Source organism: Polypterus senegalus, chromosome 18 (genome assembly GCF_016835505.1).
Source record: "Polypterus senegalus isolate Bchr_013 chromosome 18, ASM1683550v1, whole genome shotgun sequence".
NCBI lineage: Eukaryota > Metazoa > Chordata > Cladistia > Polypteriformes > Polypteridae > Polypterus > Polypterus senegalus.
Genome location: NC_053171.1, coordinates 56,016,782 through 56,034,075, shown reverse-complemented (window position 1 = coordinate 56,034,075; position 17,294 = coordinate 56,016,782). Strand labels below are relative to the sequence as shown.

The 17,294-nt window shown below is 39.3% G+C and overlaps 1 protein-coding gene across 1 annotated transcript in view; it reads left to right on the top strand.

Annotated features, from left to right (window-relative positions):
- Nucleotides 1-1,826: 1,826 nt before the first annotated feature.
- LOC120518814 (deubiquitinase DESI2) overlaps nucleotides 1,827-17,294 on the top strand; it is a 139,181-nt gene continuing 123,713 nt past the window's right edge. Inside the window, exon 1 of the mRNA XM_039741798.1 lies at nucleotides 1,827-3,256. Coding sequence (XP_039597732.1) covers nucleotides 3,218-3,256 — 39 coding nt within the window. The 5' untranslated portion in view covers nucleotides 1,827-3,217. The remainder of the gene's footprint in view (nucleotides 3,257-17,294) is intronic.

Genomic DNA, 17,294 nt, shown 5'->3' with positions numbered 1-17,294 from the left:
AATACTCAAACTACCCTGTCTGGCACCAACAATCACACCACAGCTGAAACCACTAAGATCACATTTTTCCCCCTTCTTGTATTTGACATTAGAACAATTGCAATGGGAATAGGCTGTTCAGCCCAACTTAGACTACTATTTCTATCCACTTATTGGAAAGTCCCTCAAGTCCTACTGTCTACCACACGTCTTGGTCACTTACTCCATGTGTCTGTGGTTCTCTGTGTGAAGAAACATTTCCTAATGTTTATGCAAAATTTACCCTTCACAAGTTTCCAACTATGTCCCTGTGTTCTTGATGAACTCATTTCAAAATAATAGTCTTGATCCACTGTACTAATTCCCTTCATAATTTTAAACACTTGAATCATGTCACCTCTTGATCTTCTTTTGTTTAAACTGTAAAGGCTCAGCTTTTTTAATCTTTCCTTCATAACTCATCCCCTGGAGCCCTGGAATCAGCCTAGTCGCTTTTCTCTGGATCTTTTTCTAGTGCTGCTATGTCCTTTTTGTAGCCTGGAGACCAAAACTGCACCCAGTGCTGAAGATGAGGCTTCACCAAAGCTTGAGCAAAACATCCTTGGACTTGAACTCCACACATCGTGCTATATAACCTCACATTCTGTTAGCCTTCTTAATGGCTTCTGAACACTGTCTGGAAGTCGATAGCTTAGAGTCCACTATGACTCCTAACACCTAACATTTTTACTTATTGTGTGTAATACTTTACATTTACTGACTTTAAATTTAATCTGCCACAAATCTGTCCAAGCCTGTATGCTGTACAAGTCCTTCTGTATTGATATAATGGATTCCAGATTATCTGGATTATCTGAAGCTCCTGAACGTGCAGGATTTTTTTGCATTGCACTACTGCCACACGAACAGTTCATTAGATAATTTCATGGATAAGCAGGTTTTCCTAATAATTTGTTCAGTAACTGTAAGTGGTTAATAAAAAATGGCCCATTACATATAAGTGCGTTCATTGATGGGCTGACATCCCAGGCAGGTTTGATTCCAGCTTTGAACCAGATGATGTTAGGAGAGGCTTACTGCAACACCTTAAAACTTGCTTTGTTAATTTCCTTTCTTATTCCTTTACGTTAGCGCTGTTATCAGACAACTTAAGGTACAGACGTCTGTAAAAGAATCTTCATTGATTTAGCAGCATTGATGATTTCAGCCAGTGTACTGAAAGGCAGACGCACACACACTGCAACAATTTAGAATCTGCTTTACTTTGGCATGGGGAGAGTCTGAACAAAACCCTCTAAGACATCAGGAGAACATGCATAATTCACGCAGATAACAATAATTACTGATGTTTACATAAAACTGTGTAAATGCCCCCTTTTCCCATGAGAAAACGCATTTGAAGTATTCACCTTGCAAGGCTGCGTTTGTGTTTTATATGCTGCATTTGATGTCATCGGGAAAATGATACTTTTTTTACAGTATATTCTTGAATCTGTTTTATATCTACAGTGAGGAAATCCATTGTACAAAAAAAGGTTCTTACCTCAAACGAGGCTTGATGATTTTAAGAGTGGCTTTTTTTTTTTTTTTACATCTTTTACTGCTACCTCTTTGGCAAAACAGCGTCCGATAATTTCCTACTTAATGGTGCTACTCGTTGCGAAAGAGAGAGTGAGGTCTTTATATGCACTATATTTTTTATATCTTTTTTCCAACAGGCTCGGGGTAGCGGTAGAGTGACAATTTATATTCTTTTCCTTTAAAAGGCGAATGGACGCCTTCGCGATTGCCTCTCTGATCCGCCCCTTGCTCTACGTGTGCAGAGGAGTGGGGCTCCTGTTAAATGATGTAATCAGATCTGAACATATTCTCAATCTGATCACGTCGGGAGAGGCTTCGTCTCTTTTCTTCCTCTTTTTTCCACAGGTTTGTGTGAAACTGGATTACGCTTTTGCAGAAGACCGACGAGAGAAAATAAGCAATGAATTGATTTTATTTTTTTTATTATTTGTCTCCTGAAGCACCGTTTCTGTTTCTGGCAGTGCATGTCGAAGGAGGTCTGATCGCGACATACTAGCCCGTCCTTCAAAGGTTTCTGTTTTCACAGCAATAGCTACTTTTTGATTTCATCTACTTAATAAATCTGACAACTGCCCCCATAAAATGTAAAGAAGTGGCTGTTAATAGAGGAACGACCGAGCGGGAGGAGAGGACGAACGCTTCAGCACCCTGGCTAGTTACTCCTCTGCAGGTGAGCGGAGTGGAGCGCTTCAGCACCTAAGAGACTCTTTGACTTGTGAACGAGTCTCATCCTTCAACTCGGGACGCGAAGTGACCTCAGATCGCCCGAGCGGAACCCAAGGAGATACCCTGAGAGGAGGGGGAGGGCGAGGGTGAGATACCTGATATCTGTTTTAAACCTTTAGGATGACATCAAGACAGCACCTGTCAAAGCCAGAGCAGGGGAAACACCTCGGGTCTCCTCGGCGCATCCACTGGAAATATACGTCAGTTCAGGTGAATTCCTTCACTCCGCGCTAGAAGCTGGCCATCCTAATGGAATCGCTTAGCACAGATAATGTATATGGAATACTTTTTATAATGGTTAGTTGTTCTTTACCTAGACGTTCCCCAGTTAAGAGAGACCTTTCGGACCAGAGGATCTCTTATCGTGTTTAATGTTTCAGATGTCCTCTATTGAAGACACGCTTCCAGTACTCAAGAAAGCCAAACATGACATCGGTTTGGATCTGGATGAATGCAGTCAATTATTTGTACACGTTTTGAAGATATTTTATTCAAGAAAAAAACTAAAAGACTGTTACAACGCCACCTTTCACCATATAGGTACTCCACTGTAACTTTTTGACGGTCTTCACCAATGTTTCATGGTCCTTAAAGTACATTTTTGGTTTATTGGACCTATGAAATTTAACATCTTTTCTGGTTTAGCAAAAATAAAGGATGCTAATCAATCAGAAGAACATCTCTGCTATCACAGATTCTCCAAGTCTCACATTGTAAAAAGGAAGTGTGAAGTGACCATCTGAACATCACACCACAACATCCGTCCAAATTTACTTGGAAAAATCGGTGACGTTCTTGAAATCAACCACACAATTGTGCTATTGTCGCTTGTGGGTTAAGGAAACTCTCTTGTCAGTGCTTTGTGCATCTGGGGATTTTCTGCCATAGAAAAGCCACCCTGGAAGGTCATTCTGGGCTGCAGTGAGGCGTCATGGCCAATGAACCGGTCATTCTCAATGTTTATGACATGGTGAGTATGAGGCTGAAAACATGACTGCCAACAAATGATGGGTATCTACAGCATGGGGATTGCAAAAGTGAGGGTTGACTTTTCTTTTCTTTTCTTTTTTTCTAAATAATCTAGATCTTCAAGAGACTTATTATTCCACATTTATAAAAATTACTATTACGCAGTCTTTTATAGTGTCAAATTTGTAAGTGGTATAGGAAGGAGAGCATGTGCTACAAACCTGATGGCTGTTCGCACTTTAGTAGATGTCCTTACAAAACTACCACAACAGACTATTCAGAGCTGAGAGACGTTCAGTTCAAGGTGTAGGATTGGGAAGAGTGGCTGTAGAGCCAAATAAAACCTTTAGCTCACCCAGCAGCATGCAGAGAAGGAAAAAAGTGTTTTGATTTCTTTACAGATTCCACTTGCGTCAGATTTAGTCATGGAGCGCAGTGGCTGCAGATGACATCAATCGCATGATATTTATATGTCCCAGATCTATAGATAGATTTCTTCATTAACAGTTCTTCGGTGACTGATCTTGTTTCTCTTGACATGCATCTTTGGTAACATAAAATATGCAAAATTATTGAAAATTTCTTTTCTTTGTTTTCTGAAATAAATACTAAGCTTGGTAGGAGCACTTGCTGCTTTTAATAAATAAATGTTGTTCTAAAGATAGAAATTTGCAGACAAACAATCGATTCAGAAAGTATTCAGATTCCTTCCCTTCATTAATACTTTATTGTGTTGGAGATTTAATTTTAAACGGATAAAGTTTCCACATTTACCTGCTAATCTGACCTCAATAACACATGATGACAAAGTGAAAACATGTTTGCAGGAAGGCTTGCAGATTTATTAAAAAATCAAAAGCTGAAATCTCTCATTAATATTGAGTATTTCAGACCCTTAATTAAGCACTTTTCAGAAGCCCCTTGGGGAGCAAGTCCGGCTTTGAGTCTTCTTGGATTGCTTCTCTACAAGCTTTGCACAGCTGGATTTGGGCAGCTTATCCAAATCTTCCTGGCAGACCCTCTCAGGCTCCTTTAGGTTGGGTGGGAAGCCCCTGTAAACTGCCATCTCCATGCCTCTCCAAAGACGTCCTGTGGGCTTGAAGTTTACAACAGACAGACTTGCCCTGAAGCCACCCTAGCATTACCTTGGCTGCACTGAAAGGTGAGGCGGCGTGCACTCAGGAGCAGGTTTTCTTCAAGGTCTTCTCTGTATTTGGCTGAATTCATGCTGTCCTCTATTATGACCAGTTTCTCTGTTCCTGTAACAACAACAACAACATTTATTTCTATAGCACATTTTCATACAAATAATGTAGCTCAAAGTACCACTGAGTAGCACTCCCATAAGATGAAGCCACAGCCATCCTCCACTGTCATGATGGTATTAAGGCTTCAGGCGTTTTCATGGTGTTGAGACGGCGCTCCTTAAAGTATTCAATGACATCTCTATTACTACTGACTCAGGTGGTGCTGCAGTCCTTGTCCTCCTTGATCTGTCCGCTGCCTTTGACACTATTGACCATGAGATATTGCTGTTGCGGCTTGAACATCTTGTTGCGCTTAAAGGGGTTGCTCTTAACTGGTTCAGGTCATATCTAACTGGTGGACACTTTTCAGTGACTTTAAATTCCTCTTTTTTGTCTACTGTTCCTCTTAAATGTGGTGTTCCTCAGGGATCCATTTTGGGTCCTATCTTATTCTCTATATACCTTCACCCTATTGGAGCTATTTTTAGGAAATTTAACATTTCTTTTCACTGCTATGTTGATGATACTCAGGTTTATATTCCTGTCTGCAGCTCTGCAATAAATCAACTGCACAACTGTCTTTCTGAACTAAGATCCTGGATGGCTAATAATTTTCTTGATCTGAATCAAAATAAAACAGAGCTGCTTATAGTGGGTCCATCAGCAAAAGCCCAAATTGGTCTTGGACTTCTTGGGTCTTTCTCTGTCTTTTGCAAACCTCAAATCTGCAATCCTGGTGTTATCTTTGACATTAACCTCTCTTTTGAGAAACAAGTTAATTTTGTAGTCAAGAGTTGCTTTTTCCTGCTCCGTCTATTAGGTAAGATCAAGCCTTTTTTATCTTGTAGGGATCTTAAGAAAGCTACTCATGCTTTTATCTTTTCTCACCTTGATTACTGCAACTAGCTGTATTCTGGGATTAGCAAATCCCAGATACACAGGTTACAGTTGGTCCAGAATGCTGCCACTCGCTTTCTGGTTGGGGCAAGAAAGTCTGATTCTGTTTCTCCAATATTAGCTTCTTTACACTGGCTGTCTGTCAGTTTTCCAATTGATTTTAAAATCTTGTTGCTAGTTTTTAAATCTTTACATGGGCTTACTCCTGCTTATTTATCTGAATTGTGTGTTTTACACCAGCCATCTAGAGTGCTTAGATCTTCTGGTCAGTTGTCTCTTGTTGTCCCTCATACTAAGTGTAAAACTAAGGGGGACAGGGCATTTGCAGCTGCTGCTCCTCACCTGTGGAACTCTTTACCTCATCACATAAAGGAGTTGTCTACAATTGAACTGTTCAAAACAAGATTAAAGACTCATTTCTATTCACTTGCATCCTGTGACCTTCAGTAATACTGATGGTTTCCTCATTGTGATTATGTAACATTACTTCTATTTATTATTTATTTTTTTATGTTCATATATTTTATTTCTATTTATGTTATTCATTTTAATTGTATGTTTTCTTTTATTCTATTATTGTAAAGCACTTTGCCCACAACATTCCTATGTTGTTTTAAATGTGCTATATAAATAAATTTACATTGACATTATGCAGGTAAGGAGTGGTTCCTGGTCTTCACCAGACATAGTGCTTGAAGTCTTGCCCAAACAATTACATTTTTATCTTATCAGACAAAATCTTCTTCCTCTTCCTCTCTTTCTTATGCCTTTTGCTCAAGAGTGGAATTCTACCTTAAACGTCTGATCTATGGTTAAGGGGGATATAGTGCTGCTGAGATGGTCGTCCTTCCGACAGATTTTTTTTTCAATCTCAACAAAGGAATTCTGAGTGACTGTTGGGTTCCTGCTCACCTAGCTGACCAAAGTCCACCTTGCCTGGTCATCAGCTGGGCTGGATGGCCAACTCCAGAAAGAGTCCTGCTGGTTCCAAACGTCTTTCATTTCACGTTGATTGAGGCCACCGTGCTCCTGGGAACACTCAAAGCTTTAGAAGTGGCTTGATCCCCTTGACCTGATCTGTGACTCACCTCAAGTCGATCGGAGAGGTTTACAGTGAGTTCCTTGGCCTTGTTTTTTGTCTTGACATGTGGTGTGAACTTTCTGCACACAGACTCATGTGCCATTGTATATAATGTCCAGTTTAGTTTGTGACAGGAGTACTCCAATAAAGGTCTGGACACATCTCTAGGAAAGAGATGACTTTAATCTGGAAGGCCACAGCAAAGGGTCTGAGTACTTCTAGGAATGAGGGATTTCAGTTTTGGGTAATTCTGGGTCAAATCCTCACACTTGTTGTCACAGATTTTAACAAAATCTGGCCTGCTGATTTGGTTATATGAGTAACACATGGAACTGATATTGCACATGCCTTGGATTAAGGGAGATTTAAATTAACAACATTAATATCTGGGGGGATAATGACTTTGACTGGCTATATTTCCCTAAATATGAGTTGCACAGAAATGGTTCTCATATTGTTTTAAAGTGAACTCTGTATTTGGTATAAATACTACAGTACTAGGGTGTTGTGTCATGTTAGCCATTGTGAATGTAGTGAGAAGTTAAGCAAAATGACCCCTTTTATTGGCTAACTTAAAAGATTAGAAAGTGCAAGCTTTCGAGGCAACTCGGGCCCCTTCTTCAGCCAAGATGTTCTTCTGTTCAGGTTCAGTGTAGCATAACTGGATGCTTAATTAATATCATTAGTGACACCCGTGCTTGCCAGACCATTTCATGTCAATATGACTGCAATAAAAATGGCGCATTGGTGATAAGAAACCATGTTTAAATTTTTAATTTAAATTTTTAAATAGAGTTTTTTTTACTATTCAGTTTTTAACATTATAATCACTCATAACATGATGTGGTGGACACCTCCACGATGGAAGGACCAGGGAAGGAAACATGGCCAGAGAATTACCTCCCTCGGAGTACTAGGTGGCAGCCCCAACGGGGTTGCAGCAGTGCCTCCGACTCCCACAGGGCTCCATGGGAGTTGGAGTTGGATACAGCCCTTTTGGGATCCGGGAATGCTGCAGCTACTCCTGGGCTGGTATGGGTAGTTCTTCTGTCACATCCGGAAGTGCTGCCGGAAGTTGGTCATCAAGCACCAGGAGCACTTCTGGGTGCCGTATAAAAGGAGCCAGCAGACACTACTCTCGGAGGTGGGAGACAAAACTTGCCTGGAGGAGTGGAGGAGAAACGAGGTGGATGAAGAAGAAGAAAAGAATTGTGTTGTGCTTAGCTGTATTTTGGGACTGAGTTGAGCTTGTGGAAAATGGGGGATGGCATTTCCCATGAGAGAAAAAAATAACTTGTGTTTGCACTTGTGTCTCCTGTGTCTGTCTATGTTGGGGTTCACTTCGCAATGGTAATTTTATCATTTTGGAGATAGCATAGTGTTTATGAAAAATATACAGCAGGAAAAGAGCTTTGAAATGATAGGAGAAGTGCTTCTGTGCAACTTATCTTCATATAGTCATAACCCACCATGGAATCACTTCAGAATTTGTTAGCTTAAATCTCCCTTAATATTGATGCAAGACGTCAGTTCCACAAGTTACTTGTACGACCAAATCAGCAGGCCAAGGTTCAATAAAATCTGACAATGAGGTGCAGAAGTGCGACGACCTGACGTGACGTTTTGATTTTGAATAAACTTGCAACGCTTTCTGAAAATGTGTCTTCACTTTGTCATTGTGGGTGATTAAGTGCAGATTGATTGGCAAAAAGGGCAAATGGACACGTTTTAAATGAAACTACGACACAGTAAAGTGTGCAGAAGATCAAGGGGTCTGAGTACATTCTAAATCCACTGTATGTATCAAAGAAAACAGTAAGTGCTATCATAGGTTCCTATTCTCTTATCCAGCAATGCTCTTTGAGTATGCGATTCTATCAAAGCTTTCCTACATTAAGGACCCACACGTGCTTATCTTTTTATCTGTTGTATGTAATCTTTCAATATCTTCGCATAAATTGTAACAGCATTTTAACTTAACTTAGCTGATGCTTTTATGCTTTCAGTTCCACATCAGGATATTCTTTCTTTCTTTCTTTCTTTCTTTCACGGACTTGCCTTATTTGTTTGGATTTTCCACCCTCATCTACAATGACCATTCTGTTATGATGCTGTTTTCCTTTAATATTCAATGGATTTATTTATTAATTATTTCATTATCTTTGAGTCTTTTGGAAGGTTTTGGAATATGAAAAAGGTTTATTTAATGCTTAAGGGAACTGTTAAAATTATTAACTTATTTACTGTCTTACCGGGTCTGCATTTTATTATTCTTTTTTGGGCATTGCGATTTTGGAATTTGGCTTGTTTAGGTTAGCTTCCTGATGATCTGAGATTGGACAGAAACATAAACACATTTTTAGAGGTGTGGTACAGTAGTTAAGCCACTGGACTTCAACCCCTCAAGTTGTGGGTTCAAATCCCACTTCTGACACCAGTGACAACAAGTTGCTTCTCCTGCCTGCGCTTCAGTTGGGAAAGCAGAAGAGCCATTTCTCAAACCGCTCTGCATAAAGGTGCAGGCCTAATTGTGAAGAAAGTTTTCTTGTATCTGGAATTTGTACAGTTGCATTTTGACTTCATCTGTTTTTAGTTGTTTAGCTGTGAGGATAGGAAAGATTCACAGATTTGAGCTTTGCCCATTTGTGACTCACAATCCCAATTTAAAAAATGAAATTTTTGCTTTTTCCTTCTTAAGGTGTTACACATACAGGTCAAGTTAATTGAGTTAAGTGAGTGAGTGGTCTAGAGTCATGTCCGGGGTGGTTTCCTGTGCCCATTTCTGCTGTAGCCTCCTGGATTGGATTAAGAGGCTTGTGAATGTTATGTTATACTTTTATCCAGAATAGCTAATATACTGAAAGGGCCCTGTAGATCCTGCGTCCTGGCTTTTAGTCTGCTGTTGTCCATATAATCATTACACTGACATCCTGTAGCAGCGTGCATTATGTTAAGATTCTTGATGCTTGTCTACCTACTAACACCTATATACAGTATGAATTGTGACAGGCGGCCACAGCCTTTACCCAGCTGGGATGCCAGCAGGATGGAAGGACTGGAGGAGAGAGCAATCTATAAGACCCCGGGACACTGGAGGGCAGCCCTCCTGGGCGGCTGTTGCACCATGGATTCCTGTAGGGCAAGCTGCGAGTTGGAGTTTGGCAGGGCCTTGTTGGGTTATGTGGGGGCCGCCAGAGGGAGCTGCAGAGCCCTAAATTAGTCTTTCACCACATCTGGGGGTGATTCCAGGTCTGATTAATGAGGCACCTGAAATAATAGTAATAAATTCGCTTGCCAACCCCCAGGTTTGCGCCACTTCACGGATCTGCCTCTCCCGTATGGGGAAGCAGATGTACAATTTAAACAGATTGTTATTTTCATGGAAATTGTTACATAGGCATAATAGAACTAACTCTTTTACATTACAATAGTAATTAACCATAGTAAAAAATAGTAAAACGTAATAAATTGAAATAAAATTATGTTTCATGTTGTGTTAGAGGTATTCTTTGCGTTATATGTTTTCATTCTGTTTGGCTTTGAAATTAACACCAAATACTTTTTAAACTTACACTTTTACTGTAAAAAATTCAGTAAAACAATATTTGGAACTAACTTTTCATCAATGTCACATTGAATTTTGATTCTGTGTTCTGTGTTACAGCGTGACAACACAATGTATAACTGCCCATGAGTGAATATCATTTCTTTCTCTCTAATAAATAAACCGACTTTTTTGAATGTTTGTCTCTGACATTTGTTAATTGTCTTTGCAAAAGCTATTCTAACAGGAAACTGTTAAAGTTTTAATGCAAATGGCATAGCAAGATGTCCTTTGGTGTCTAATGTTATCTGTGGAAGATGTACTACATTTCCTTTCTTGTCACCTGTTAAAATTTTACATGTCAGAATTGTTCGACCAATTTTCAATGCTACTAATTTTGTCGTATTGCATAGCCCATCACTTAACATAAATTACGCAATAACATTACGATACATCCTTCTTTCAACAGTAATTCGTTTGTTGGATGACCGGATGGTGTTAACAGTTGTAGATATTCTTTGTGATATTGTGAGTTGATGTTTTCATTTTCCGCACCATCACCACTAACTATTTCAGCATAGTCTATTGATACTCATTTAACCAATTTGCAGTGTTACTGATCGACAATTTTCGCGTTAATTCGTTCGACTTCATCATTTCTCAGTGCTAGGATTTTCCTTGTACTCATTTCTTCAGTTGCTAACCCTTCAGGAAATTCTTCAATAAGATTTGGACATAATATGTCTTTTTTTATTGGGAACTTAAAGTGAGGAAAACGTAAAAATTTATAAGAGCTGAGAGTGCAGGAACTGTGTCTGACAAAAGCAATCACACGAATGAGAGGTGAGAGGACCGTGGTTGTGGGCTGTTAACCTGAAATGGTTGAGAGGAGGGCGGGACTTGAAAAGATCTCTTGGCAATAGTCTCGTCTCAAGATTTTCTTTTATAATAGAGCGATTGTTTATTTTTTGACTCTGGGAGGGGCTGGGCTTGAGCCCCTTTAAGGCTTGTTTTGACTTGGTGCCAAATGATATGTGCAGTTAGCCACACAATGTGGTTGTGAGTGAGTCGGTGCACAGGGATCAGCATTGCACACTTGATTTGCACTATTACTCTGTACCGGCACAAATACCTGTTGGGGCTTCAGAGTACCAGCGGTAAATGTATGTGGACTGGCTTAGCCAGATAGCCTGTAACGCAAGCGGTCAGCGTTGCATACTCTTGGACTGTGACTGTCACTTCCTAGTTTGCCTACACAGCGAGGGCCATGCCATGCTTAATTCAGCAATATAATGAATCTTTGCAGAAGTGTGAAGTGTTTTCATAATTATTGTCAGCTAATGTACCCCTGAAATGAATATACTGAAAATTTGTTTTGTATTAAATGCATGCACAGTGCAAATTTGGCTGGAGTACCTAAAGTATAGTGACATCATTCATCACTCTTAAATGATTCATGCACGTGCCAAATATATCGAAGAGTGCTGTATAGCGTGATGTGGAGTACACTTACAGGGCACACGTGCAAAATGTATCTGCTCTAACACTGTAATGTCACGCTGGCCACGTGGGGAAAATAATGTTCCTGTAAGCCAGCTGCACGGCAGATTTTCAGGAAATAATTTGGCCAAACAAAGAAGGTGAACTCTGTGAAAAACAAATTTTAATTTTCATCATCACACCTACTTAAGATATACAAATCCTACATGACAGCATTCTCTTGATCTTCTTTACATAATGGCAGAATAAGATGGTAGTGTTTAGCCAACAATAGCTTGTTAATGGGACCCCCTGATTCCTATGGGGTGTTTCGCACACTCACCAATGCCAACATGACACTGTTTATAATGGACATTTGTGATTTTTACTGGTATAGTGTATACAGTACAGCGTTTAGCATGAAGAGTCATGGGATGATAGACCTTATTGGTTGATCCTTTTTTGTCAGAATAATTTATGGACTGTGACTGATGAAAGATGCAGCAGATTCACGTTTGCTCAAGTTTTTTTTTTCAGTATTAGACATACATGCCTATTATTGGGGGCTGCTGCAGTACTGTGATGAGCCCAATACATCACAGTTCCAGCGCCTTTAGTCTGAACTCCACAAGATATGTGTATTAAGTTAAACTGAGGTTCTGATTTGACCATATGTATGTGAGGGTCACCTCTGATAGACCTCATCCAGGGTTGGCTCTGTGCTGTAACCATCAGGTGGGCAGTGGCTCAAAAAACAGGGTGGTATGGAACAAGCTTGGTTACGTTGTGAAACCAAGACACAAATTAGCGCCTGCTTTTATTTCTATATTTTTACTTTCTCTGGAAACTTGGATGTAACATTAGGAGTATTATAATATTCACGACCTTATCAAAAATATTTGTTCAGGATTGCTAATCATTTGAGATTATTGGAAAAGACACTGCATCTCCTCTAATGCACATGTACCGTATACACTCGCGTTTAAGTTCTTCCGTGTATAAGTCGGGGCTTGATTTTACAGTATAATTTCTGGTATTTTATAAAGTCGGTCGTATAAGTCGAATGCGGAAAACTCACGCTATTGGTCCAAGAGATTCTGATATGCTAACACCCACCTGAGAGAGTAACCATGGAGCACATTGCCTTTTTTTCTATGTATTGTGCCTACGTCCCATCAAAAACCCTGGCTAGATACAAAAAGGGCTACATAGAATCTTTCTGAAACAAAAAGATTTCTTTTCACAAACTGCGTGGAGATACTAGAGAAAACTCTTTGGTGGTAGAAAAAGCCAAATGGAGTTGACTGTAACACAAAACAAATACATCTCAATACAGATACCAATAGCAAAGTCAAAACACAGAGCTGAAGGTCAAATAAAACCTCTAGAAATGTACAAAAAAAATACAAAGTGCGGTGAAAGATAAACAAACTCACTAATTCCAGAGTGCATTCCTAATGAACCACTAGGAACTTTGAAAGACCGTCCTGAATTCTGGGGCAGAAGGCATTACCTGGCAGAGTTTGCCTCTTGGGGGACAAAACACACAACATAACCCAGTATTAGATACAGATATAGAAAACATGAAAAATATTGCAAAAAAAAAAAAAAAGAATCAAAAATATACAATAAAAACAGAAAATAAGCATTTGGAACCCCGGCTGGGACATGAAACACATCATCTGCATCTATACTTTACTGCTTACTACTATGAGCAAGTACTTTTAGATCTTGTCAGTTGCCTACCCCAGTTTTTGCATTTCACCCTCCTGATAAAGCAAAGAAATCAATAACACTCTCCTGAATTAAACCAACAATGTCCACATAACTCAATATAACAGAAAGCTGTGCTCAATATAAAATGCCTGTTTTCTTGTCTACAAGCCAAAAAAAAAACAAAAACAAAAGATGTTGTGACTTCATCCTTGATACTCCTTTAGAAGCAACAATAAAATCTTATTGTGTGGACTGCAATTATGCCAGAATTGAAGAAAACATGTGGCATGGTGGTGCAGTGGGTAGCACTGCTGCTTCGCAATTAGGAGACCCGGGTTCGCTTCCCAGGTCCTCCCTGCGTGGAGTTTGCATGTTCTTCCCGTGTCTGCGTGGGTTTCCTCCTGCAGTCCAAAGACATGCAGGTTAAATGCATTGGCAACTCTAAATTGTCCCTAGGGTGTGTGTGCATGCCCTGTGGTGGGCTGGAGCCCACCCTGGGGTTTGTTTCCTGCTTTGTGCCCTGGGATTGGCTCCAGCAGACCCCTGTGACCCTGTAGTTAGGATATAGCAGGCTGGATAATGGATGGATGTAGAAAACACAAATTATGATAAAGTGAGCGGTCGAGGTGCTTGCATTCTTTCTGAAGTTTCCCTTATTGACAGGATCTCCATTCCCATCATGTCTGCTGGTTGCTAACTTCTACCAGCAAAGCAGTGATATTGTATTTATTAGTGATGTGAGAGCAGTCCTGTTCGTTCTCTCCATTTCATTGTGCTTTCCCAGTTGAAGTTGAAACAAATCACCAGGACCAGATAATATTTACCCTGGAGTTCTTGAGGAGGCTAGCGAGTACGTATATAAACCCTTGATGCATAATTTTAGAAAGTCACTGCCCACTGGGGAGGTCCCAAAGGACTGGAAAATGGCAAATCTTAACTTATTATATAAAAAGGGTGACCAGGCATATCCAAGCAACTATAGGCCAGTAAGCTTAACAAGCATCACAGGTAAATTAATGGAAGGAATTATTAAGGATAAGATTGAGCAACACCTGGCATAGACAGGAGTTATTCTGAACAGTCAGCATGGGTTCAGAAGAGGGAGGATTGTGTGTTGCTAACATACTGGAATTCTATGAGGAAGTATCAAAAGGAATACAATCAAAGTGGAGCATATGATATTATTTATCTGGACTTTCAGAAAGCATTTGATAAGGTGTCACATGAGAGGTTGGGCATCAAATTAAAAGAAGTGGGAATTCAGGGTGTGGTGTGTAGATGGGTACAGAATTGGCTCAGGCACAGGAAGCAGAGGGTGATGGTGTGCGGCACCTTATCAGAATTGGTTGTTTCACAGGGGTCAGTGCTAGAGCCGTTGCTATTTTTAATGTACATAAATGATTTAGATACGAATATAAGTAACAAGCTGGTTAAATTTGCAGATGATACCAAGATAGGTGGATTGGCAGATAATCTGGAATCTGTTAAATCATCACAGAGTGGCTTGGACAGCATACAGGGTTGGGCAGATTTGTGGCAGATTAAATTTAAAGTCAGTAAATGTAAAGTATTACACATAATAAGTAAAAATGTTAGGTCTGAATACACAATGGGCGGTTGGAAAATCGAGAGTCCACCTTATGAGAAGGATTTAGGAGTCATAGTGGACTCTAAGATATCGACTTCCAGACAGTGTTCAAAAGCCATTAAGTAGGCTAACAGAATGTCAGGTTATATAGTGTCCTGATGTGTGGAGTACAAGTCACAGGAGGCTCTGTTCAAGTTTTATAACACACTGGTGAGGCCTCATCTGGAGTACTGGGTGCAGTTTTTGTCTCCATATTACAAAAAGGACATAGCAGCACAAGGAAATAGGCCAGAGAAGAGCAACTAGACTGATTCCAGGGCTACAGGGGATGAGTTATGAGGAAAGATTAAAAGAGCTGAGCCTTTACAGTTTAAGCAAAAGAAGATTAAAATGTGACATGATTGAAGTGTTTAAAATTATGAACGGAATTAGTCCAGTGGATCAAGACTGTTATTTTAAAATGAGTTCATCAAGAACAAGGGGACACAGTTGGAAACTTGTGAAGGGTAAATTTTGTACAAACATTAGGAAGTTTTTCTTTACACAAAGAACGAAAGACACTTGGAATAAGCGACCTAGTAGTGTGGAAGACAATAAGACTTTAGGGATTTTCAAAACTCGACTTGATGTTTTTTGGAAGAAATAAGTGGATAGGACTGGGGTGTTTTGTCGGCTTGAATGGCCTGTTCTCGTCTAGATTGTTCTAATGTTCTAAAGTCCCATTTATGTGCCACTGTCAACACTGACAAGTATTGTGCACATGCACTTAAATTAGGAATCCTTAACCATTGTTATAAATGCAACCCTTTTTGCATTTATAAGAATTACTTATGAGCATTTTGAAACCCCTGCAGATTGTTTTTTTTGTCTGGGGTCTCCTGACTCACTGGTACAAGAAAACCCCCATATGTGATTTACCGTTTGACTTGTGTTGAGGTCTACTTATGCAAGATATTGAAATTTTTGGCAATCTAGACCTAAAACCCTTCGTTTTTAGGTCCTAATAATCAATCCATCCATTTTCTAGCCTGCTTGTCTAATAGCCTCCCATATCATAAATTCTGAACTATCTGACTGAGGTTGTTTGTGTGATTGAGCTCTGTGATGGACAAGCACCTCATCCAGCGTCAGTCCTAATACCGAGTGAGTTAGTTCAATGTTGCCCCAGCACCCACCCTCAGCTGGGTAAAGCGGGTATGAGAATATCATGCTTCTTTAAAATATGGCAGTCATCTCTGTCAGTCATCACCCAGGAGATGGATGGATCTATTGATTTCTATTCATTTGTACAAATTTAAGTTATTGGAATACAGGTACAGTTTTTAATAATACTTGGTACATAAGATGTTACATTACACTTTCCCACTTACCCTAAGTGTTTGCTTAGCTATATTTTAAAACGTGTATTTCTTTATTGAAATATGCAATTTTTTTTCTTTTATGTAAATTATTAAAATAATGGAAAAGTGTGTCGCTGCTCTGACACATAATGTAATAGTCCAATTTTGAATGATAAGAAAAGGAAAGTGCTTTAAATGTAACGAAAATAAACTTAATCATTTTACAATCATTTTACACTTTAAATCAATTTCTGATATGCAAGAGGCAGACTGTAAAAATACACATTACAAATGACATTAAATAAGCAATGCGCCATAGTGCATAATGAATCTGGAGAAATTTCAAAGAAAGATTAAAGAGGAAGAATGCATCACAATTGGCTACCGAAAATACTGTATATTCCCACCCAGTCTCAGTTTTTGTGTCTAAAGTTGGAGGGTGGAGGGAGAATGGAGTTTCGTATTTCGGTGAAATGCGGAAGGACGGATGTAATTTTGAAAGTGGCAGGAAGGAGGATGTTCTAAAATGGACACCGTACATATGGAATAGGATAGAGTATCCTACCTAGCTTTAATAAGGCCTGTTACTTATCATTGTTATTTTCTTGTATATGAAGTATAGGGAAACTATTGCAATCATCCGAAGATTCGATGTCAAGTTTTTAATAAATCTCAATGTTTCATACCTCCCTGACTTTCTCATATATGAAGTATAGGGAAAGTATTGGAATCCTCCAAAAATTTGATTTCAAGATTTGGATGAATCCCGATGTTTTAGACCTCCCGGAGTCTGAAAATATCATTATTGGAATTATGTCTGTGTGTGTGAGTGTGTGTGTATGTAAACTTGATAACTTGAGTACACTTTCACTTAGGTCAACCAAATTTTGCATACAAGTATTAGATACAAAACATATCAACATTTGAGCTTTTTCTGCTAACCAGAAGTGGTACTTTACCTTTTATTCATCCAGCTGCCGAGTCCGATTTATTCAACTTTATGTTTATAATTGTTGAATATATTATTAATTTGATTTGATTTGTTGTTGATGGTTCTTTAATGTACATAATATAAAAATACAATCATTGTCTTGTGGTTTACTACTCAAATATCCATCCCCATATCTGAGTATACGAGAAAATCTAG